The sequence below is a fragment of the Bacillus rossius genome, chromosome 1, assembly GCF_032445375.1.
Source record: "Bacillus rossius redtenbacheri isolate Brsri chromosome 1, Brsri_v3, whole genome shotgun sequence".
NCBI classification, from domain to species: Eukaryota; Metazoa; Arthropoda; class Insecta; order Phasmatodea; family Bacillidae; genus Bacillus; species Bacillus rossius.
The window spans coordinates 377,153,952-377,174,688 of record NC_086330.1 but is presented as its reverse complement, the minus strand read 5'-3'; the positions used below and the strand labels follow the sequence as shown (position 1 = coordinate 377,174,688).

Sequence of the window (20,737 nt, the reverse complement as noted above, 5' to 3'; positions counted from 1 at the left end):
GCTAACAGAGATGGGTGACCAGCACCGCATTCGTGAAGCATTAGAGAGGAGGGATCGAGGGAATTAATGTCTTTCAGTAGTTGCATACATGACACGTGTCAATTTTTAAAAAAAATATTAAACACTATATTACTTAAAATAGGTAACACATTTTGTGGGCCAAACAAGTACTACTATAGAATACTTTACTTTCAAATACTTAATATAACATACTCTCTTTAGTACTTAACTGCAATTTAATTTTTAAAAAAGAAAGAAAAGATAAGATGCTAAAATCTCATCTCCAGCCATCAGAATATTAAAATACAGCTGTCAAAATTAACATGTGAAAAAAGTGCTCACACCAAAAAATGCTGGTATTTTGCAAACATATATTCATGAGTAGTTGTTTAAGTGACAGCCAAGGCAAATACGTGACTCACAGGCCAGCGGGTCCTCGTCTGAGTTGTCTCCGCAGTGGTCGAAACCATCACACACAAACTGATGGGAAATACACTTGTGGTTACGGCACCTGAAACCCACAAACATCGTGAACTCTCAACTAGGCACAGTTTTTACTTTAAACATTTAAGAACTAAAATGAAATGCTGTGAAAAAGTTCCTAAATGCACTTTATATACTCGAAGTATTATTAAGTAAAACTTCTTCTACTGATCTTAAAATACGTCAAAAAAAAGTATTAAACCTTTTAAGCCAGAAATCCCACGGACAGGAAAAATAATTAAAAGAGATTTACTGGTACAGACTTTATATTATTGAGACTTGAGTTATTGCAGAAATTTATATCATATCTTGTTGTAGGATTCTGAATTACGTGCATGTATAGCTTATTTATAGCTCTTGATTAAATATTTATGTAAGTAATAATAAAGTGGTAGAATGTGACTACCCAGATCTCCGGCTAGCTCAAAATTGGTCCAGATAGCTAACATATAAATACTTGAAGAAATTTTGTTTTAATGATGAAATATTATATAAATCTTAGGAAAATTTTACGGTCTACGTATGAGATCTTAAATAAAGTCCCTTGAACAACCGATACTGATTTATACGGTGGTTTATTATTCTTCACAAAAAACCATCTTTCAAACACAAAAACGAGTACAGGTACATGAAAAAACAAACTCGCAGAAAAATAACAACTTGGTTCATTACTTAGGCATGATATTAAAAACAGCTCGTTGATTATATCCGGTGGTTGCTAATGACGCACGGTACCAATGGCAGAGAGACCATTTACTAAAAAGGCTCCATTCCAGGCTTACACTGCCGCCTGTGGTTGTAAAATTCTAGTTGACATTCCGAAATAAGTTTGAAAGCAGCGCGGCATGGACCACAGACGTGAAATTATTATCTCGGCTACATTAATATATTAAATTAGTATGCCACCACTCAACACAATTACTCTCGCAGATGCTGAAGTCAAGACTAACAAATCCAACTTCTTGCCCAATGGGAAAAAACTGCACTCGTGATGCCATCAACAATCAATCACAGAGCAGCTTAGGACTACGACAAATTACAAAACGTTTTGTTCGGCTGTGAAAAAGGACCACGATTCTTCACAACTTCGCCCACATTTCACATCATGTGATCTACTTTCTCACACACAAAGTTTAAACACACAAAACTTTAACAACCAGTAAAAAATAGTTAAAAGCAACTTTAAATTACTTTTTCACAATAAAGTAAGCAAACCATCAGAAATATTAAAGAACATTAAATAAACATAAACCATGTTCATAAAAAAATATTGCAAAAGTACAAATCCCTCTCAAAAAAATAAACAGCTGTTATTTAAATCATAACAGGTAACCTAACCTCACATCATTTCTCATTAAAATATTACAATAAATACAACTACAACTTTACAAGTTATTTAACTTCCATCGTGTAACTTTTTTTTTTGCATTATTAAATGCCAAAGGCCAATAATTTATGTTTGATAACATTTAATGCTAAAGAATAGTAAAATTTATTTCTATGAATGTATACATGAAAAGTTTAAGCTCTGTAATTAATGTAATCCTTTTAGTTATCCTTAATTGTAGGTTAAAAAAGGGGGGGTAAAATTGTAACCATAATGGTTAGTTTCATAAAAAAATTTGTAAAAGATTTTGTTTTATTTGAAGGCCTTTAATTTCCTTACAAAGAGTAAAAGGACATTGCCGTAGCTGTGTTCATAAAGTTGGGGGGGGGACAAATAATACTAAGGCGGGGGGGGGGGGGGGGGGGGGGGGGTCCGGGGGTCCTCAACCAGAAAATTTTGATTTTAAAAGTACAAAATAGCGCTTTTTAAGCAGTTTTTGTATCTAACCATTGGATACATCGATGTTAAAATTATTATTGTTTCCTTAAGATAAAATTTGATGAGTGAAGAAATTAAATAAAGTTGGGCAGAATAATATTATAAAATAAAAATATTACCGTCTACAAAGTTGGGGGGGACAGTCCCCTCCACCCAAAAAGTTCAGGGGACACGTCCCCCCTGTCCCCCCCGGTTCCTACGCCCCTGTAAAAGGGTCAAGGCGAATGAGAGGTCAGAGCACTCGTTAACCAACAAAAGCAATCGAGTTGTTGGGTTTTCTCAGGGAACTCTCGTTTCTCCCGATTCATTCTGTGACAGCTACATTATCATATCATCACAACACATCAAATTGAATGGCCCTAATGTTAAGCCCTTAATGATCAAGAGTTGGACAGCCTGTGTCGCAAAGACACCTGATAATGAGCCTGAAAGGAGTCGTGAAGCAGGAGGGGACGGAGCAACTCGCCTCTGCTTGTCGAGCGGGCAGGGCAGGGAGGCGCACAGGGACTTGGCCTCGTGAAGCAGACCTGAAGCAGGAGGGGGACGGAGCAACTCGCCTCTGCTTGTCGGGCGGGCAGGGCAGGGAGGCGCACAGGGACTTGGCCTCGTGAAGCAGACCTGAAGCAGGAGGGGGACGGAGCAACTCGCCTCTGCTTGTCGGGCGGGCAGGGCAGGGAGGCGCACAGGGACTTGGCCTCGTGAAGCAGACCTGAAGCAGGAGGGGGACGGAGCAACTCGCCTCTGCTTGTCGAGCGGGCAGGGCAGGGAGGCGCACAGGGACTTAGCCTCGTGAAGCAGACCTGAAGCAGGAGGGGGACGGAGCAACTCGCCTCTGCTTGTCGAGCGGGCAGGGCAGGGAGGCGCACAGGGACTTGGCCTCGTGAAGCAGACCTGAAGCAGGAGGGGGACGGAGCAACTCGCCTCTGCTTGTCGGGCGGGCAGGGCAGGGAGGCGCACAGGGACTTGGCCTCGTCTGAGCCGTCGCCGCAGTCGTCCTCGTTGTCGCAGCGCCACGCCGCGCTCACGCACTGCTTGTTGCTGCACGTGAACTGGTCGTCCGGGCACGAGGCGTTGCAGTTGGCCTCGTCCGAGCCGTCGCTGCAGTCCACGTCGCCGTCGCACTTCCACTCGCTGCAACCCAGTACCGGTGGTGGAGATCACAGACGACTGACGTGGATCACAGACAATGATGAAAAGGGGGTTGTCTGTGAAGTCGGTTTACGAACGATAATTTCACATGATAACGTCATAAAAAAACATTGATGAAAAAATTTCATACTTTTTAATTTTAAAATATTATTTACAGTTTTTGCAAATTTAACTTAAATAAAATGTTTAAATATAATCACCAACAATTAGTTTAAAAGCCAGCCATAACCTGTTTGATATTATAGAAGATTTCCTCGCACGGTGGTTGGCTTGTTGTTGCATGCTCGGCTCGGGCGGAACGTGATAATTTTTTTTGCGTGCAGCCGGCGTTAATCTATTTATAAGACGTTATCACGTCAAAAAGGACTAATGATAAATATAGACCTATTATTGTCTTCTACCCGTGAGGCTGACTTTGGCTTATTATTTTCCAACATAAATGTTAAATTCAGATAATGTAAACAAGGCCATGAAAAACTGTTTACAAATGGTATTCTGCAAGTCACAATTTTGTCAAAAAATATAAAACGTAAAGTACTTATTTTAGGCAGAACATACTTAAACCTTTAATGCTCCCTGCAACGAACCTTGGCCACACAAAGAGCAATGGTATTCTGTAACCTCATTGTGCATCTGTCTCCGCCTCACCACGTGGTGTACACAGATTGGTTAGTTAATAAGCCATTCACTGCATCAAGTCTATGGCAGCAAACACAGATTACAAACTTCTGCCTTACTGTACCTCATTCTGTAATTCTTCTTGGCGAAGAAGTGGCCAGTACACCAATTTTAAAAGTTGGGGTTGTGGGTGTGAGTGCCACCACAAGTTTAGATACGTGTGAAATGCAATACTCTTCCTTAATCAAGACTTCTGGCATAATGCAGGGGCATTACTTTGTCAAAATACGAGTACAAAAACTTTACAACTACGGGTGGGAAAGTAAATACCTAAATGTGCAAATACCAATGCTCTACTGGAAAAAAAAAACTATACTCAGTAATCAAATGCCTATAAAGAACTGGGTGTACTTAACACGTAAATTTAATAAATAATTGAATTCTTATTTAGAAAAAAATTGGTATAGGAACCAGTGAAATGATAAATCTGACCTGTCACTACATAAACATCTTATCAACCCAGGCAGGCTAGATGTTTAGGACCTGCCTAGTCACGGGTACATTTGTACTAGCGAGGCAAGATGATAAGGGCAGCGCTCACCATTGCTTCAAGTGTGGTGTCACTGGCGCAGTCTTCTCGTCGTGCATAAGGCAACTATGAGATCTGAGCGGAGACATAAAGATAGAGGTGAATGCAAATCCCTTGAGTGCTTTCAAGAAACAGCGTCAGATGTTTCATGCCTAAAAATTATTCTGAAATCAAATGTTTCGCAATTTCACTTTTACAAATAAATGGTTCAAAAATGAAATACGGAATCAGAACCACTCACCCACTTTCAGTGTGGGTTTGGATGCTTTTCGCAAACAGACACCTCTCTGATATTCAAGCAGTTTCTAAAGAGCGTGTTTTTTTTTCCCCTGAAGCTCTGCACATCTTGCGTGTGCCCCGGTAGGCGGGTATCTACGAGACCACAAAGACGCGGCTCACATGAAGATGCAGAACTGCGGGTTGCCGCACTGGAACTCGTTGCCGCCGCACGTCGTGTTGCAGTCCTTCTCGTCGCTGAGGTCGTCGCAGTTGTACTCGCCGTCGCAGCGGTGCAGCCCGCGGACGCAGTGGCCGCTGGCGCAGCGGAACTCCGACTCGCTGCAGTTGCGCGGCCTGCAGTCCCCCTCCTCGTCCGAGTTATCCCCGCAGTCGTCCTCCGAGTCGCAGTGCCAGCGCCCGGGGATGCACCTGCCAACAACGACCACCTCAGCACCCGGCGGTCCCGGGACCTGGTAACACACGTTTACTTACCAAGGAAAATATTTCGAACCAAATCCAAATGACAGGTGTTTTTGAAATACAGAAGGCATCGACAGCAACAAATACATTACTCCATCCTGCAGTCTGGGTGATTTCCTTCTTTGTCGGACGCCAACAACAACCACATCATGCGTTAATCGTGTAAAGTAAACCTATGTTAAAATTAGAGATGTACGAACCTGAAAATTTTTAAGTCGAGTCGAGTCGAGTCGAATTTTACAATAATTAGTTCGAGTCGATTCGAGTCGAGTTTGTAGATCATAAATTCAAGTCGAGTTGATTCGAGTCTGAATTTTTATTTGAATCTTTGACACTTAAGTCGAGCTTGAATATTTGCACTTTATTGCTAAGAGTCCTTAGATGGTTGTCTTGTTATATCATGGCCCACTTAATCAAATATATTTAAAATACAAGTACTTATTAATACAAATAATTCATTTAGGTTAAATTCTTAACTGATATAATACAATTCAATAATTGAGGTATAGAGCATAGAATAAAAGTATTTTCGAAATTTTTAAATTTTATTTAACAAATATCGCCCAACTGTGAAAATTAAAAAATTCGATATCTCCTAAAGTATTTGAAATTTCTTATATTCGCCGGCTTTAATGAAAAGAGGAATTTAAAGAGCATGTAATAAAAGTATTTTCAGATTTTTAACATTTTTGTTTCGCAAATACCGCTCAACTACAAATTTACCTTATTTTGAACCGAACGAGTTAGCTGCGGCCTGTAGCATTCACGAGTCAATAAAAAACATTGAATATAATTTAGGCTTGTTGGCGCGAAGGTTAGGGTAAGATTCACACAATCATTAGAACATTTTTGAAAACTTTCACTTATGGGAAGTGTAAGGCCGTGCTACAATTGGCGCAACATTACAATAAACGTTCCCATAACAAATATAATACATTTAAAGATTATTGCTACAACAGTAACGCCGTTACGTTGCCGGCCAATCGCAAGCTGGCACTTCCAAAAAATACATGCTTTTGTATTTGTATTGAATAGTTACACTTTATAAAATACTTTATACTTCATAATTAATTTTAACTTGCCACTTAACTTGGATAGCAAACAATTATACAAAACGCAATATCGCCGAACGTAATAGTGTAAACAAACACGGAAAAAAAAATTCATGTTCGCCAACCTATACTTCCTAAAATTAGTGGAGCAAAGTTTTTTTTAAATGCCATTTCGTGATTGGTGGCGTATCAGTCGCAAACATGCGCACAAATATAACGCTACCGTTAATTTATTATTGTAACGTTGCGCCGATTGTAGTACGGATTTACTAAAAAAAAAAAGTAATATTTCTGCCGATATTGTGATTATAATATTTAATTCGTGTTTTGTTTATTAAAAATGTGTTCGTCTTCTTTGCTATGTGGTCACACCTGTTAAGTTGGCAATATGTAAAACTAAAATATAAATAATATGGCCGATTGTCGTCATTGTTTGTAAGTACGTGTTTCGGTCTTACGTACGTAATTTTTAGTGTCGGCCGAAGTCACGTAAGGAGATATTAAGAATTTATTGTAATTCAATTTTATTTTATTTTATCATAGAGTTTTACCCGAATTTCCTTTCGGGTTTCGCCCCGTCGAGTAAAATAAACTCGAATGCCGAGCCGAGCCGAGCTGATGCTACTCGCTCGACTCGACTCGAATTTTCGAGTCTCGGCCCATCACTAGTTAAAATGTTTCTCGAGGATCTATATCAAAGATATTTTTTAAAAAAAGGTAAAATAATACACATTTACATATCAAGGAAAATTATTTTGAACCGAATTCAAATGACAAGTATTTTTGAAATACAAAAGGCATCAACAGCAACAAATTCATTACTCCATCCTGCAGTCTGGGTGATTTCCTTCTTTGTTGTACGCCAACAACAACCACATCATGCATGTGCTCGTGTAAAGTAAACCTAAGTTAAAACGTTTATCGAGGATCTATATCAAAGATATTTTTATAAAAGGTAAAATAATACACGTTTACATATCAATGAAAATTATTTGGAATCAAATTCAAATGACAAGTACTTTAGAAAAAAATACAGAAGGCATCAACAGCAACAAATTTATTACTCCATCTTGCAGTCTGGGTGATTTCATACTTCGCGCTAAAACTTCTGCAGGCAAAAACTAAAAATTTTGCTGCAGCCGACACAAGAATTTTTTTTTTTTTGTTTTTTAAGATTTCCTCTTTTGTTGTTGATTTTCTTACCTTCTTATGAGTATTGCTATGCCATACATTTCATGAGTTACCCACTTTATGAAAACTAAAAAGAGATTGTGTTTAGAAATGAAAGGTAAAAAATGTTTACAGGTTAAGTGCCATGGGGGATGCTACCTTCCAATAGTTCATTTTCATTCTCGTTATTTCAGAGACACCCCACCCCCCCCCCTCCATCATAATGTGGACGAGTGGTCGGATCAACCGCTCCGCACAAAGACAATTGTGTTTGATTCCCAACGAGGGTCAAAACCCAGACTACCCATAAGTGAGGGAACATGACAGATGGCTCATGAGCCAGGATGGTTTCCTGGGGGTATTCCTATCCCCTCGACTGTTCAATGTGTCGATTCTCCATTGGCATCCCGTCACCCCTCATCACTCTAATGACCTCGATACTGACAAGACTTATAGCTCTAATTCATTCACTCAGTCATCATTGTGCAGACTTTTGTTAACACCAGCGGAACTAGTCGATAAAGGAGTTGCAATGTATATGTTTTAGTAACTTTATATCTCAAAGAAATGAACTGAAATGTAACACACCTTCCGACAATACTTTTGACGTCGACCGGGGCTTTGCCCTCCCTAAGCCCGATGAGACTCACGTCTCGCCCTTGCAGGCTGCAGGCCCCCTCCTCCCACCACCACCCTCTATGACCCCGGTGTTTCAAACCACCTGCCGTAGTGTGTGTGTATTGGCCCGCACGCACCGGTGTGACGTCAGTGCTTCGCTCCCGAATGATGGCGAGCGAGGACGAACATTCCCGAGGCAGACTTTATTTAATATTAAATTAATTATGTAATTTTATTGTTTTCAGCCAGTAAACTAAGATAATTAAGGGTTTAGGTACGTTCATTTCTTTTCCGGTGGCACGCTTTATTTAAATACATGTTAACAGCCGTTGGCCGGACGTGAGTGTTGGACCTGCCTCACTGTTGCTGCCTGCTGAGGATGGAGACTCATGCGCCCGTCGTCTGCAACTCTCGACTATTACCGATCCGCGTCCATCTGGCTATTTCATTTATATAAATCATTTTTCTTTAATTTCAGGACTTACCTCGAGCAGCAGATTGTTTTATTTACGTTTTATTTAATTAATGTATCAGTGTGTTTTGTGCGCATGGCCACGCGGGGAGAGGCCTGAGGCGTGTGGGCCGCCTTCGAGAGCCTACCGTATCGTGTGTTTAACAAATAGCGTGACCGACGCTGAGAGGGGACGTGATTACGTGTTGCTATTGTAACTGGGGGAAACGGGTCTCGCTGCACACGGGCGACGTAGCGGCCCTGAGAATAGAGTTGCCGGGTCCACATGCCCGTAACATATGTGGTGGCGCCCTAGGCATAAAGCCAAGTACGTGATATCAACAATTTGAACTGCCTTTGCTACAGCACTCTTACAACCGAGCGAGTACGCGGAGGAAAGAAAGGAGGGACTTGCTTGCTGTTCTTGCACTTGAAGTAGGTGGGGTCGCAGGTGTGGAAGTCGGGACTGTTGCAGCTGTAGGGCTCGTCCTCGCCCTGGGAGCAGTCCTGGTCGCCATCGCACTGCCACGTGCGCGGGATGCAGCGGCCCGAGTTGCACCTGCAACACGCACGCACGCCTTACGTGTGCCCTTCACCCTACAACGCTACAGCTCGGAACACTTCGCTCCGATGCAATCAATGCACGGTTGATGTTTCAGACCCCGCCCAACTCTTCTTACCTGGACCCTCTTCCTTCTTGTCCAGTAGTTATCTGCTCGCTTAATGCAAGTAGACTGATCCCTGCATGACCCGGCCCAGGGTTTTCCCTGTGTCCGTGCAGGTTTTACACTGGGTCACATTAGCTAGCTTTTAAGCTAGACGTTCAATGGGGCGTCAGCCATGGCGCCAATCGCAACCATGGCTGGCCAGTAAAACCCCAATTAGCACACGATGCACGCGCCCTTGTCCTGCATGGTTAAAAAAAAACCGCATGGTAGAGTGTATAGGCTTCAGGCCTGAGACACACTTAGGTCCTCCCCTAACCTGGACCGTCCCCTTACACACTTAGAATAACTTAGGCTAGGAAAAAAAAATCACAATCAATTATGTATGTGAAATATCAGACAGTAACTAAAATGATGGAGTACCTGATAAAATATTTGGTGACATTAAAAAGCCAAGAAATCTAAGTTATAACAATTTTGTTTTAAGAATCTCACAATATTATTAGCAACAAGTGGTAAGCTCGGAACAGTAGTTGATTTCTCATTTTGTTGCAAACGTCTAGATAATTTATTATTTAAACTGTAGGTCACATAGTTGTAACGCTTTCTGTCTCACACATTTTACCCATACTGGATATTAATCAATAGAACTACAGGCGAAACCTGATTTTACATTACGCTCTTTGCGTTTTCCTGTTATTTGCCCCAGTTTAACCTCATTTGAAGCAATGCCATAAATTCCCATTGATTACAAGGCACCTACAATCTGCTTCCCACAATTTCACTGTTTGTTTATACTATACCTCATAAATTGGTTATTCCCGTGTTTGTCACGTACATCATGCATATAAAGATAACGTTTTCATGTGAAATATCAAATGGTAAATGCTGATGGGAACATTAGGAACACTAGCGATGTAACTCCTGAATTTTTCGATGTGTTCTTCCACTAAACAAGGTATTTACAGGATGATAATCTGCTCTAATGATGGCAGTCTTTCAGAAAATGTTAGCACACGATTATTACCTAGTTTATATTTTGGTATTCATCTTTGTTAACGTTTGTTAAAAATGTGATCGTAGAAAAAATGAAATGTCAATAAGCGTAAAAGTTTGTCTTTTACTGTGAGTAATTACCTGAATTTTTGTCTGTATGTATTTTATTGAGATGGTAGCTTTTAAAAGATGAAATACTAAACATTTTAAAGTCTGTGGATGAGCACAAATATACTCATGTTTCGCTCGCTGAGAGGTTAGGCGTGCCTATTTCAACTCTGAACACAATTGTAAAAAATTGTGAAAACATTGAAGGAAATGCAGCCCAGTGTGGTGATAAAGTACTGTATTTTTATTAATATTCTTAACCTGTAAATGTCTAATGTTACTAAGAATTTCTAAATAAAATATGAAATTACATATGTTCATATACTGTAATATGCTTCCTATACTCTATATGATGTAAATATTGGAATTTAATGTTAATTATTCTATTTAGATATGCTTCAGACACACAATTATGTGCATACCAGAGCATGGTAGCCCTGTGTTAAGGACATATATCACTCTTCTCCGAGCAAAAAATAGTTTTTCATACATTTCCCTTATTTTACACTTTCCTGCATTTTACAACTTTTCAGACAACCCCTTGAATAGTGTAAAAAAAAAGGATTCTATTGTAAATCAGATTTAAATGAACGCACATTCAAAAATAAAACGTTTCATAATAACTGTTATGGTTCTGTGAACATGCAGTACAGAACCCAACTGTTGTACCAACACTGTCCGTCTATTCATCGGTCTGATGCTTCTAGCTCACCAACTAAATAAGATTACAAGTTTTAATTTTCAGAGATTATGTACTTCTTTCACCAAAAACTTAAAATTGTGGTAAAAAGGGGATTCCATACATGTAAAGCAAATGTGTTAAAAAAAATTAACAAATGCATGTGGAGTGAAACCAAATAGGTACTCTACTAACTTTCCTTCACATAACTTTAATTTTCTGATATGTTTACTAAATGCTGTGCATGCAGGAGTAAATATAAAATATTGCATTAATTTTAATACATTCATTGTTTGAGATTTAATGCACTAAATCCTCAAAGTAAAAACCTTAATAAGAGCTCAGTCATAATCACAACCATTTTCCCCAAAAATTACAGAAACGACCAGCTAAGAAATACTAACTTGAAATGATCGTCCGGGCAGGTTCTGTTCCGACAGTCTTGACTCTCGTCGCTCTGGTCATTGCAGTCGTCATCGCCGTCGCAGACCCACACGTTCGGGATGCACATTCCATTCGAACACGAGAACTACAATCAGATACCACAAAATAAAACAAACATCACAATCGTGCACATGCAAAAAGAAACCAGTACATACTTACATTAATAAGATCTTTAAAAAAGTTTTAATCAAGGAAAAAAATACATCTCAGTGTTTATAAATTAATATAAACTGACAAGTAATGCATGGAGTTAGGATTAAACCTAGGCTCGCTCCATGAGGTTAATGAACTTCGCCTGGCTTGCAAATAATCCTAGCACAAAAACCAGAAATATTTAAATATAAACGAGCGTTAAAAAGATTGTCTAACCATAAACTCATTAAAGTTGTTTGGCTAAGAAACATCTAGACAAACATTTGCATGTTTATTTATTTTTATGTGAAATTTTTTCCACAGATCAAGCATGGCAATAATCTAGACCCGCCCCTCGAAGTAACACTGTTCAATTTTCATGGTTTTGAGGTAACGATACTAAAAATTATGGAATTAGCATGATTGGAATTAGCGCAAACATAAGATTCAAAGTAGTACTTTGTTTTCATTCACACACACGCACACAATGGCAACGGCACTTCTGTAGCTTTAACTACAATGCAATGAATTATGAATGTGTCGAATCAACAAAACAATACTTTGCTCTTTCTTTAATAGCTACATATTCACTTTCTTCACTGAATATTTCCTTTAGTCCATTTAATATAGTTCAGGTTTATATTATGCAGAAATATCTATGAGCCCGAGAGTGTTCAGCCCATTATTATATAACGCCTTCTCGCATGTCAGCAGCTCTGATGAGAAAAACCAGAAGCTTTCAGGTCTAATTTACCTTGTGCCTACCATAATGCGCTAATGGAAAATCATGGGCAAAAGTCGATAATTAGGTTACCAAGTTAAAAAAATCTTTTTAATAAAAGAAAATGTAAGTTTATGCTTTTAAAAATCTTATTAGAGCTGAAATATATCTCCTATAATAGTAACATTATTATTTTGTAACGCATAAATTTTGTTAGCAGATACTAGTTAGGAATGCCCAAGCCCTGTTATGTAAACAATGAGGTCCGTGAATTATTATTACACTGTAATTTAATTTAAGGTTGTTTAATCCTAAAATGTCTTTCAAATGTTTTTAGACATATACCGTGTTTTCTCGTAATAATCGTCGCACATTTTATTCTAAAATCTAGTTTGAAAAGTAGGGTGCAACGATTATGCGAAAAAAAAAAAAATTTTGTTAGGTAAAGTTATTCATAAAAACAAAATCCGTTCATGGAAAGTACGTTTATTTAAAAAAAAGGTGGAGTATGCAAGAGCACGCCGAACAACCTATATTAATAATTCCTTAAACAAAAACCTTTCTTCAACTTTAAATAGAAAAACCAAAACTCTAAAGCGAATGCAAGCCACTTGAATCTGACGTGAACTAACGTGTCGTAGTACACACTTGCCACGAAAGAATGCGGGCTATCAAATGTACAGTAGAGCTTCAGTATAAAGAACACGAAGGGACCAAAATTATGGCAGTTTGTTATAATGAAGTTCTTTATACCGAAATCACAATGATTGCCTGTTTTGGGGTTTTGAACATAACTCGATCTTGTTAAAAAACAAAGTAGAAAATCTAATACCAATATGAGTGGTACAAGCATCAATTACTTTAACAGCTATACTTTGGGATCAAGATACATACTACATACATACATACATACATACTAGTATGTATATGTACAATACAGAAATACGTAGGTAAGTTGTTTGCCAAAGCAGTAAGCCTACCTTTGGAATCAAGACAAGCTGTTTGCAAAAATGCTGTAATAAATCAAAAATATAAAATTTAAAAGTTAGGAATTTTTTTTTTACATTTTATTGTCTTCCAAACTGGATCGCTGGGTGAGAATTGTGGATAATGTTGATTTGGAGATACCTAACTTTTTAGCCACATCAGTCTTTTTATTTTCTTTATCTACTGCTTTTAACATTTCAAGTCGTTTCCTAGAAGACATGTTCAGTAGTACGGTTTTTTAAACTATAAAAACAAATGCACCCTACACATGTAAAAATAAGTTATACATGTAGTATAGCCACGTTTCTGGGAAGCCTACAACTCACGTAGTTTCGGTTCCCTGCAAGAATTTGCGAAGATTTCCGAAGTTTTGCGTTTTGGTATTAACGCCACTTCAGCCACTAAATCAGAAGATCAAGCATGTTGTGACTAACCTAACACAACCCTTGATTTTTATAATTTCAATTTTCGAGAGAAATCCGAAGTTGCACGAACGTGCTAGGGAACCGAAACTATGTGAGTTGTGGGCTACCGCACGTTTCTCAATCAATAAACAAGAAAACGACGAGAGATGTGTGTGTAGCAATACTTTATGATGTAGCACTTCGCATCGGTTAAACACGTGCGAGCATAGAACAAAGAGTAATGTCAGCGAACACCACAATGCAGCGCTTTAGTCGCTACACTAGTTTTGTGCATTAATTTCAACACTAGTCCATTGCAGTCATCTATGGCGCGTATCAAAATAAATAAGGGCGCGGTTACACGGGACCCTGAACTACTTCAGGTGAACATGTTTAAGTAAACACGTTTACAAACGCGAAAGTGTACGGTTACACGGTAGTTGCTGAAAAGTGTGTTTAGCTCTAAAACCGATTGTCTACTGTCAACGAATGACTGTGTTGTTGATCTCTATTTTGTAATTGTATCCAGAAAACGTGGGATTTTCTCACTTGTTTGTACAGCATTATCAGCAGAAATGGAATGTGTTTACATATTGCTCAATATTTTTTTACATATCGGGAATTCAAACAACATGCACAGTAAAATTTTTAAACTTATTTTTTATTATTTTTTGAGCGAGAGTACCTATCTCAGTTTTAAGAAAATTAAGGTCAGGATCAATTAAAAAATATATATATAATTATCTGTTGATATTTTTTTTTTGTTGCATTCGGTAAAATATTACTCGAACTTGTGCCAGAAACACTTTCCATCTTGAATTTCTGCAAAAGACTATTTATATTCTAAACAGCCAATCAGAGGCTAATGTAGAAGATATGTCGATCTGAACTACTTTGCCAACCTGTTTAAGTTAAATGGGAAATGGCCTCGAACGAAACATGTTCAGACTGTGTGTAACCGCACTCAACAGCTGAACATGTTCACCTGAAGTAGTTCAGACTCCCGTGTAACCGCGCCCTAAGATGGCAGTTTGTGGGTGAATGGCGACGATTTTATCCGTTTGTCGTTTACCGTGCCGGGCAGAAAAGTGTTCGTTCAAATGAATATTTATAGAATATTTAAAAAAATTGAACGAGAAAATTCGTACTAGTGAAATTTTTTTACGTTATGTTATATGGACGTCTGACGGGACCAAAGGCATAGTTCGTAGTAATGAATTGTTCGCTCTAATGAAGTTCGTTAAAACGGTGTTTTACTGTAGTTAACTCGGCACCTGACAGACAGAGAGTGCGCGTTGCATCCAATCGGCGAGATATTGATATTCGACTACGTGCGCGCGCTCTATACGGGAAGCCACATAACCAAACATGAATGATGCGCTGGCTACATTATTATGAGCGGTACGCCGCGGTAACGCAGACCATCAGGTAAAGGAAATACCGTTTAAAAACGTCTTTAAAAGAAAATTTACACGTCAGACAACTTTGTATTTCTGTTAATTAAATAAATAAGTGGCAATGACCGAAATTAAATTTTAGATTATACCTACACCGCGGCGACGCAGACGATCAGATAAAGGAAATAATGTTTAAAAACGTCTTTATAAGAAAATTTACACATCAAACAACTTCGTATTTTTCCGTTAATTTACTAAGTAAGTGGTAATGAGCAAATAAATATTAGATATCTACTTTATAATACATCGTGTTATACGGAAAAGACACCTACACAAAGCGCTCGGCATCTACTAGCGGGACCAAAAACATCATGCGACGTTTACACGAGAAGTTTATTTTTATCCCAATTTTGACAGCCTAAAATAATTATGGTTGCGACGATTAGGCGCGTGCGACCATTATGCAATAATACACGGTATTAGTATCAAAAATTGAATTTAACGGGAGTAGTCTTTTGATTAAATTTGTAGTCAGCATTGTAAAATAAATAATTTTGATTAATGTACACCTTTGTGGAAAAAAAAAAATATTCGGTTAAAGTTGTATTGATTAGCACTCTGCTTTCCCTGGAACGAATTGCAGCGTTACTTCGAAGGGTGGGTGTCCTGCTCACATGACAGGTACTTGAAGACACACATACACACAAACAGTTGGAGAGAACATTTTTTTGCGCAAGTGCACATTTACTGCATTTAGTTAGCGACAATTCTCGACAGCAAAAAAAAAAAAAAAAAAAAAAAAAAAACTACGAGCAAACTAAAAACGGCATCAGGGCAGCAATGTGACTTGGCAGGCGCAGAATCCACCCAAAAATATCCGAATGGAGTAGCGCGATTGGGGCTCAGTTGGAGAGAATGGCGAACCATAACAAGCCTGAATAAAGACCCTTCGGTGTATCTGACAAGGTATGGTGACACGATACAACCAATAAGGCTTATGTGCTGCTCCACTGGCGGAGATGTCGAGAGAAACTAGGGGCCTGGGGGCAAATAGTTTTGTCGGGGTCCCTCCCCATTAAATAATGGGGAAAGACCTATTTAATTTTCAAACCCTATAATACTAAAAAAAAATTACAGGCTATACACTGCTAGTGTGTGGTACTCTTGCTCTCGTTTGCTGGCCATCTGTAGATGTTTTCCTCCTACGGTACCGACGGAGGTGGGAGTCCATACACTGGTGTGATAACTGTGTTCCTGTGTTCCTGTTATTACATGTAGTGCCCACCACTAAAGTCTACGACTGTTGGCGGGCATGTGACAAATTCCCAATAAATAAATAAATAAAATAAAAATAAATAAATAACTGTGTAGCAGGAATGTAAGGTTTCCGACTTGCTGCCAGGAGACTAGTCGCGAGCGAACCCCGCCGGGGAGGAAGCAGACCTGGTTGGGCGGGCAGGTCTTCGGGGGGCAGTCCTTCTCGTCGTCGGCGCTGGGGCAGTCCATGTAGCCGTCGCAGCGCTTGCCGGCCGGGATGCAGTGGGCGGGCGCCTTGTCCGTGCCCTGGCACTTGAACTGCGTGTTGAGGCACACGTGCTGCGACCACACACACGGCATCAGTGCGAACCTTGTCTCTTGCTTTTAAACCAAGTTTCTACACTTTATAGGAGTCCAGGGAAATTTTTTTTATTCCAAATGTAATTAAGTAAAAAAATATATGAAACAATAACAGAGAGGTGTAAAAAAATTGGGAAGGGAAAAAAAAAAATTGACAGTGCTTTTTCATAAGCCAGTAAAATTTTAAGGTTAACATTTATTTTTTTGTAGATCCAACTGATTAGGTGAATACATAAAAAGGATATTAATAATAAAAATTCAAAATAATAATCTCATATTATTTGTTGCAAAAATAAATTATTCATAATGTTGCAGAAGATGAAAAAAATATTTCTCAAACAATCATCTTATCTTCATACACGTAACATTTTTTTAAAATTACAATTTAATTTTTCATGAATGAGTCCCACTTAATGTGTCTATTGGAAATGAATAATTTAACAAAAAAAAAAGATATTTCATTTGTAATGTTACATTGAATAGAAAATTAGCCATGAATACTGAATATCAAATAATTACCTATATCGAATTATTTCCGAACACTCCCAGACCTCTAATTATCACACGTGCTGGCTGCTGCACAGACGCAGCAACAAACATACAAATACCCTCCGTAATTACAAAAAAATAAATGAATTATATTTTAACATCTTGCCAACATTGAAGTCAGCAAAGATGGGTGACAAGTGAGACTGTAAAATGGAGCAGCAAGTAAATTCAGTGGTGGGAGATAAAAATAAATAACATTAGAAACCCCACTGGTTCACTGCAAAATCAGTCAATTCAACATTTGCATGAAATATTGGAGCTTGACTCCACCTGTAAAACCCTAAAAAACTTGGATGACTTAAACAATTCAATTTCATCACACTGAGCTGAAAACCGATCCTTTAATCGCCCCATTTCTATTAAATACATGGTAATGAATAGTAGTGTACAAAAAATAATAGAATACATATTATTGAATGAAGCTACAATCTGTATCATTTTATCAATACTGCAACTGTCAATAATAATTTTAATCATCAAACAGTCCAAAAAAATTATGAAGCACCTGAAAAATTATTTTGTAATACTGAAGCACCAAGAATTGAAAATTACCAAAATTATAAAAAGAGTTACCCTTAATTCAGTACTTCAAACCTGCACTGAATTGAAAGCGCAACATATTTAGGTGATTAAAATAAATTTTAGCTCATGAAAATGAAAGGTTATCGGTGGTCCATATTTTGAAATACCATCAATTAAACTAATTGGCTACAGTGGCCGATTCAAATGAGCGCACAGCCCTAGCAGCGAGGCAGTGTCAGCCAGGAACGCGCAGCACCTTGTCACAGTCCTTCTCGTCCGAGCCGTCGCCACACTCGGACTGTCCGTTGCAGATCTGCGAGGGGTGGATGCAGTGGCTGTTGTCGCACTGGAACTGCCCCGGCGTGCACTTGAACTTGCGACAGCCCTTGGGTTCGTCCGACCCGTCCCCGCAGTCGTCCTGCAACCGTCAGAGGGGACGGCGTCGAGTCGATGTGCAACGTGGTGTGAACAAAGAAGATTACAAGACAACAACCGCGGCATGAAAGAGAGAAAAGAACCTGGAATGTAGGCGAATCATCGAGGTGCCAGCAGCCATACAAAGACAAACCTGCATGATGGCAAACAATTACCTTACTTTAAACGCTGGGATCCTCGGAGCAAAATGTAGCTACTTTACCACACGGCCATCTCGTGCGAGCAAACAAAATCAAACCACAGCAGTCTCTCCCTCGGCGCCGTCACTGCCTAACAAACTGACTGATCACATGCTTATCACAGCTCAAAGTATGCTAAGCTAAAGAGGCCGAGGCACAGCCGATGGCTGCTTATAAAGCCTCGCATAGAGCGCGCTGCAGTCGAAGCATTGGCGGGGAAGCTGAAAAAAGGAGGAGGGGGGAAACAAACTCACAAGGAAAAGAGGAGAGAGGAGAGAGGGGCGGGAAGGCTGTGAAATAGCGACATACGAGGCGGCGGGCCGCTTCAGATGCACAATAACTTCCCGGTGTCAGCGCCCTCCGGACACAAGAGTCTAGCGGCAGCAATGCTACTTCCTGCAACTGGCCGCAAATGCAGATCCTTTCCGAAGTTGGCCGATCGGGAGCGCCTACCCCCTGGATGTTTTTTATTTTTACGCGCGCGTTTTTTCTCTCCAGTATAAAAAAGCCACACAGACTGTTTAGTGAATGGTTGGTTATATTAGGTAAGTATAGCTACATTAAAAATACTGTAAAATCATTTTATGGTTGCTTAGCAAATAACTTTTTAATATGTAGCTAACCAGCACCAGGAAACAGTTTACATGATTTCATAGTATCTTTAATGTAGATATCCTAACCAAATCAACTGTCCACAATGTTTTAAAGTATTTATAATGTAGCTAACCTAACCTAATTGACCATTAGTTATCATGTCCTTACCTGAAAATTACAAGTTGCGTAAAATTGCAAGGGAATATGAGGCGTACCGAGAATATTTGTGGAAGACAAAGAGTTCCTAGATTTTATACGGTATGAAAAATATACAAATCCACGAAGTACGTTTCTTCAATTAGGTATTTTCCCCTAAAAACAATTACAAATACCGTTGCCTTGTTTATGGTCTTTCCTTTTAACAAAACCTCCATATTTATTTACAATGAACAAAAAAAAACAAAGATGACGATCGGACGTTTTGCTCTCTCGTCAGTGAAAAGAAGGCTTCCCGTTGCGGGATCGCGCCGCCGGCCCCGGAACGAGCCTGAGCGGTGCGGCATTTGCAGCCAGTTGCAGGAAGTAGCGGTGCTGCCGCTAGACTCTTGTCTCCGGACCGCAGAGGGGCGCTCGTGTCGGCGAGGGCGAATGCAGAAGCTACGGACAGGGGGACGGAGGAAGGTCTCGTGTCCAGGGATTAAAGTTTCCCCCAGTTCTCCAGTCAGACGAGGCCTGTGCGAGCACTAGTTTCTTGATGTGAAGCGAATATCAAATTGAATGTTTTAAATATTTGCGAAGTCAAATAGAATTGCAAATATTGTTCACGGCGAAGATGTATTACACTTATTTTATATATAAAAAAAAAAAAAAAAAAACAGGATTGAAGTAAAATAAAAATCATTTAACATTTTGTAATGTTTAAACTGATTACATGATTAACCAATTGGGCCCTATACGTATAACACCATTCAATAAAAACTATAAAATAACCGTGCATAATATTAACATTGAGCATTCATAAAAGTAAATGGAGTGCCTTCTTTTGAATTTTTAAGTAACAACTTTATTCAAGCAAAATGTATATAACACAAACAAATTAATAAATAAATATTTTCAAGAGCGAATGTTAGGCTTCCAATGTTTTAAAGTTTTGCAATAGATGCGAAGATCTGCATCACAACCAAAGCTTCGAATAAAACGAATAACAAATTTCCTTGCGAAGTCACATCAAATATTGGAAAGAGCTTTGATTGATTCGCATAGCCGAAGCTTCGCACAGGCCTACCAGCCCTTAAAGGCCTGCTCCCACCCTTGTAGCCTCCACAGGGTCGCCTCGGTGACCCTAGAGGAGAGGTTCACGACCCACAACAGTCTCTCAAACAAGGGTAGCAGGGACGGTCCTGAGCGGCACAACCCAGTCTCGACGAGACAAGACCACAACCACTGGAGACAACCAAAACATCGGTAGGGGTCACCTCAAATCAACAAGCTGGGTGAAATATTTTATTTACGATCGGGATTGAAAACGTTTGGTGACCACTTGTCTAAGTTCGGAGCACCGAAAGTGGGATATATTTTTGTAATGAATTCAAGGAAGCCACCATTGCACCAACTTACCGTACGTCATGTTCTCAATGGAACATCCACAGTGGCACCACACACAGTGAAACATGGGAAATTCAAACACTAATGAAGACGTGACTCAGACTCCACT

The 20,737-nt window shown here is 39.3% G+C and overlaps 1 protein-coding gene across 1 annotated transcript in view; it reads right to left on the bottom strand.

Moving 5' to 3' along the window:
• The window catches only part of LOC134528557 (prolow-density lipoprotein receptor-related protein 1), a 348,548-nt gene that overhangs the window by 34,180 nt on the left and 293,631 nt on the right, over positions 1–20,737 (bottom strand). Inside the window, exons 54-60 of the mRNA XM_063362288.1 lie at positions 18,132–18,293; positions 16,631–16,783; positions 11,507–11,631; positions 9,070–9,213; positions 5,064–5,312; positions 3,230–3,439; positions 423–511 (exon numbers count right to left, since the gene is read on the bottom strand). Of these exons, the coding sequence (XP_063218358.1) occupies positions 423–511; positions 3,230–3,439; positions 5,064–5,312; positions 9,070–9,213; positions 11,507–11,631; positions 16,631–16,783; positions 18,132–18,293 (1,132 nt within the window). The remainder of the gene's footprint in view (positions 1–422; positions 512–3,229; positions 3,440–5,063; positions 5,313–9,069; positions 9,214–11,506; positions 11,632–16,630; positions 16,784–18,131; positions 18,294–20,737) is intronic.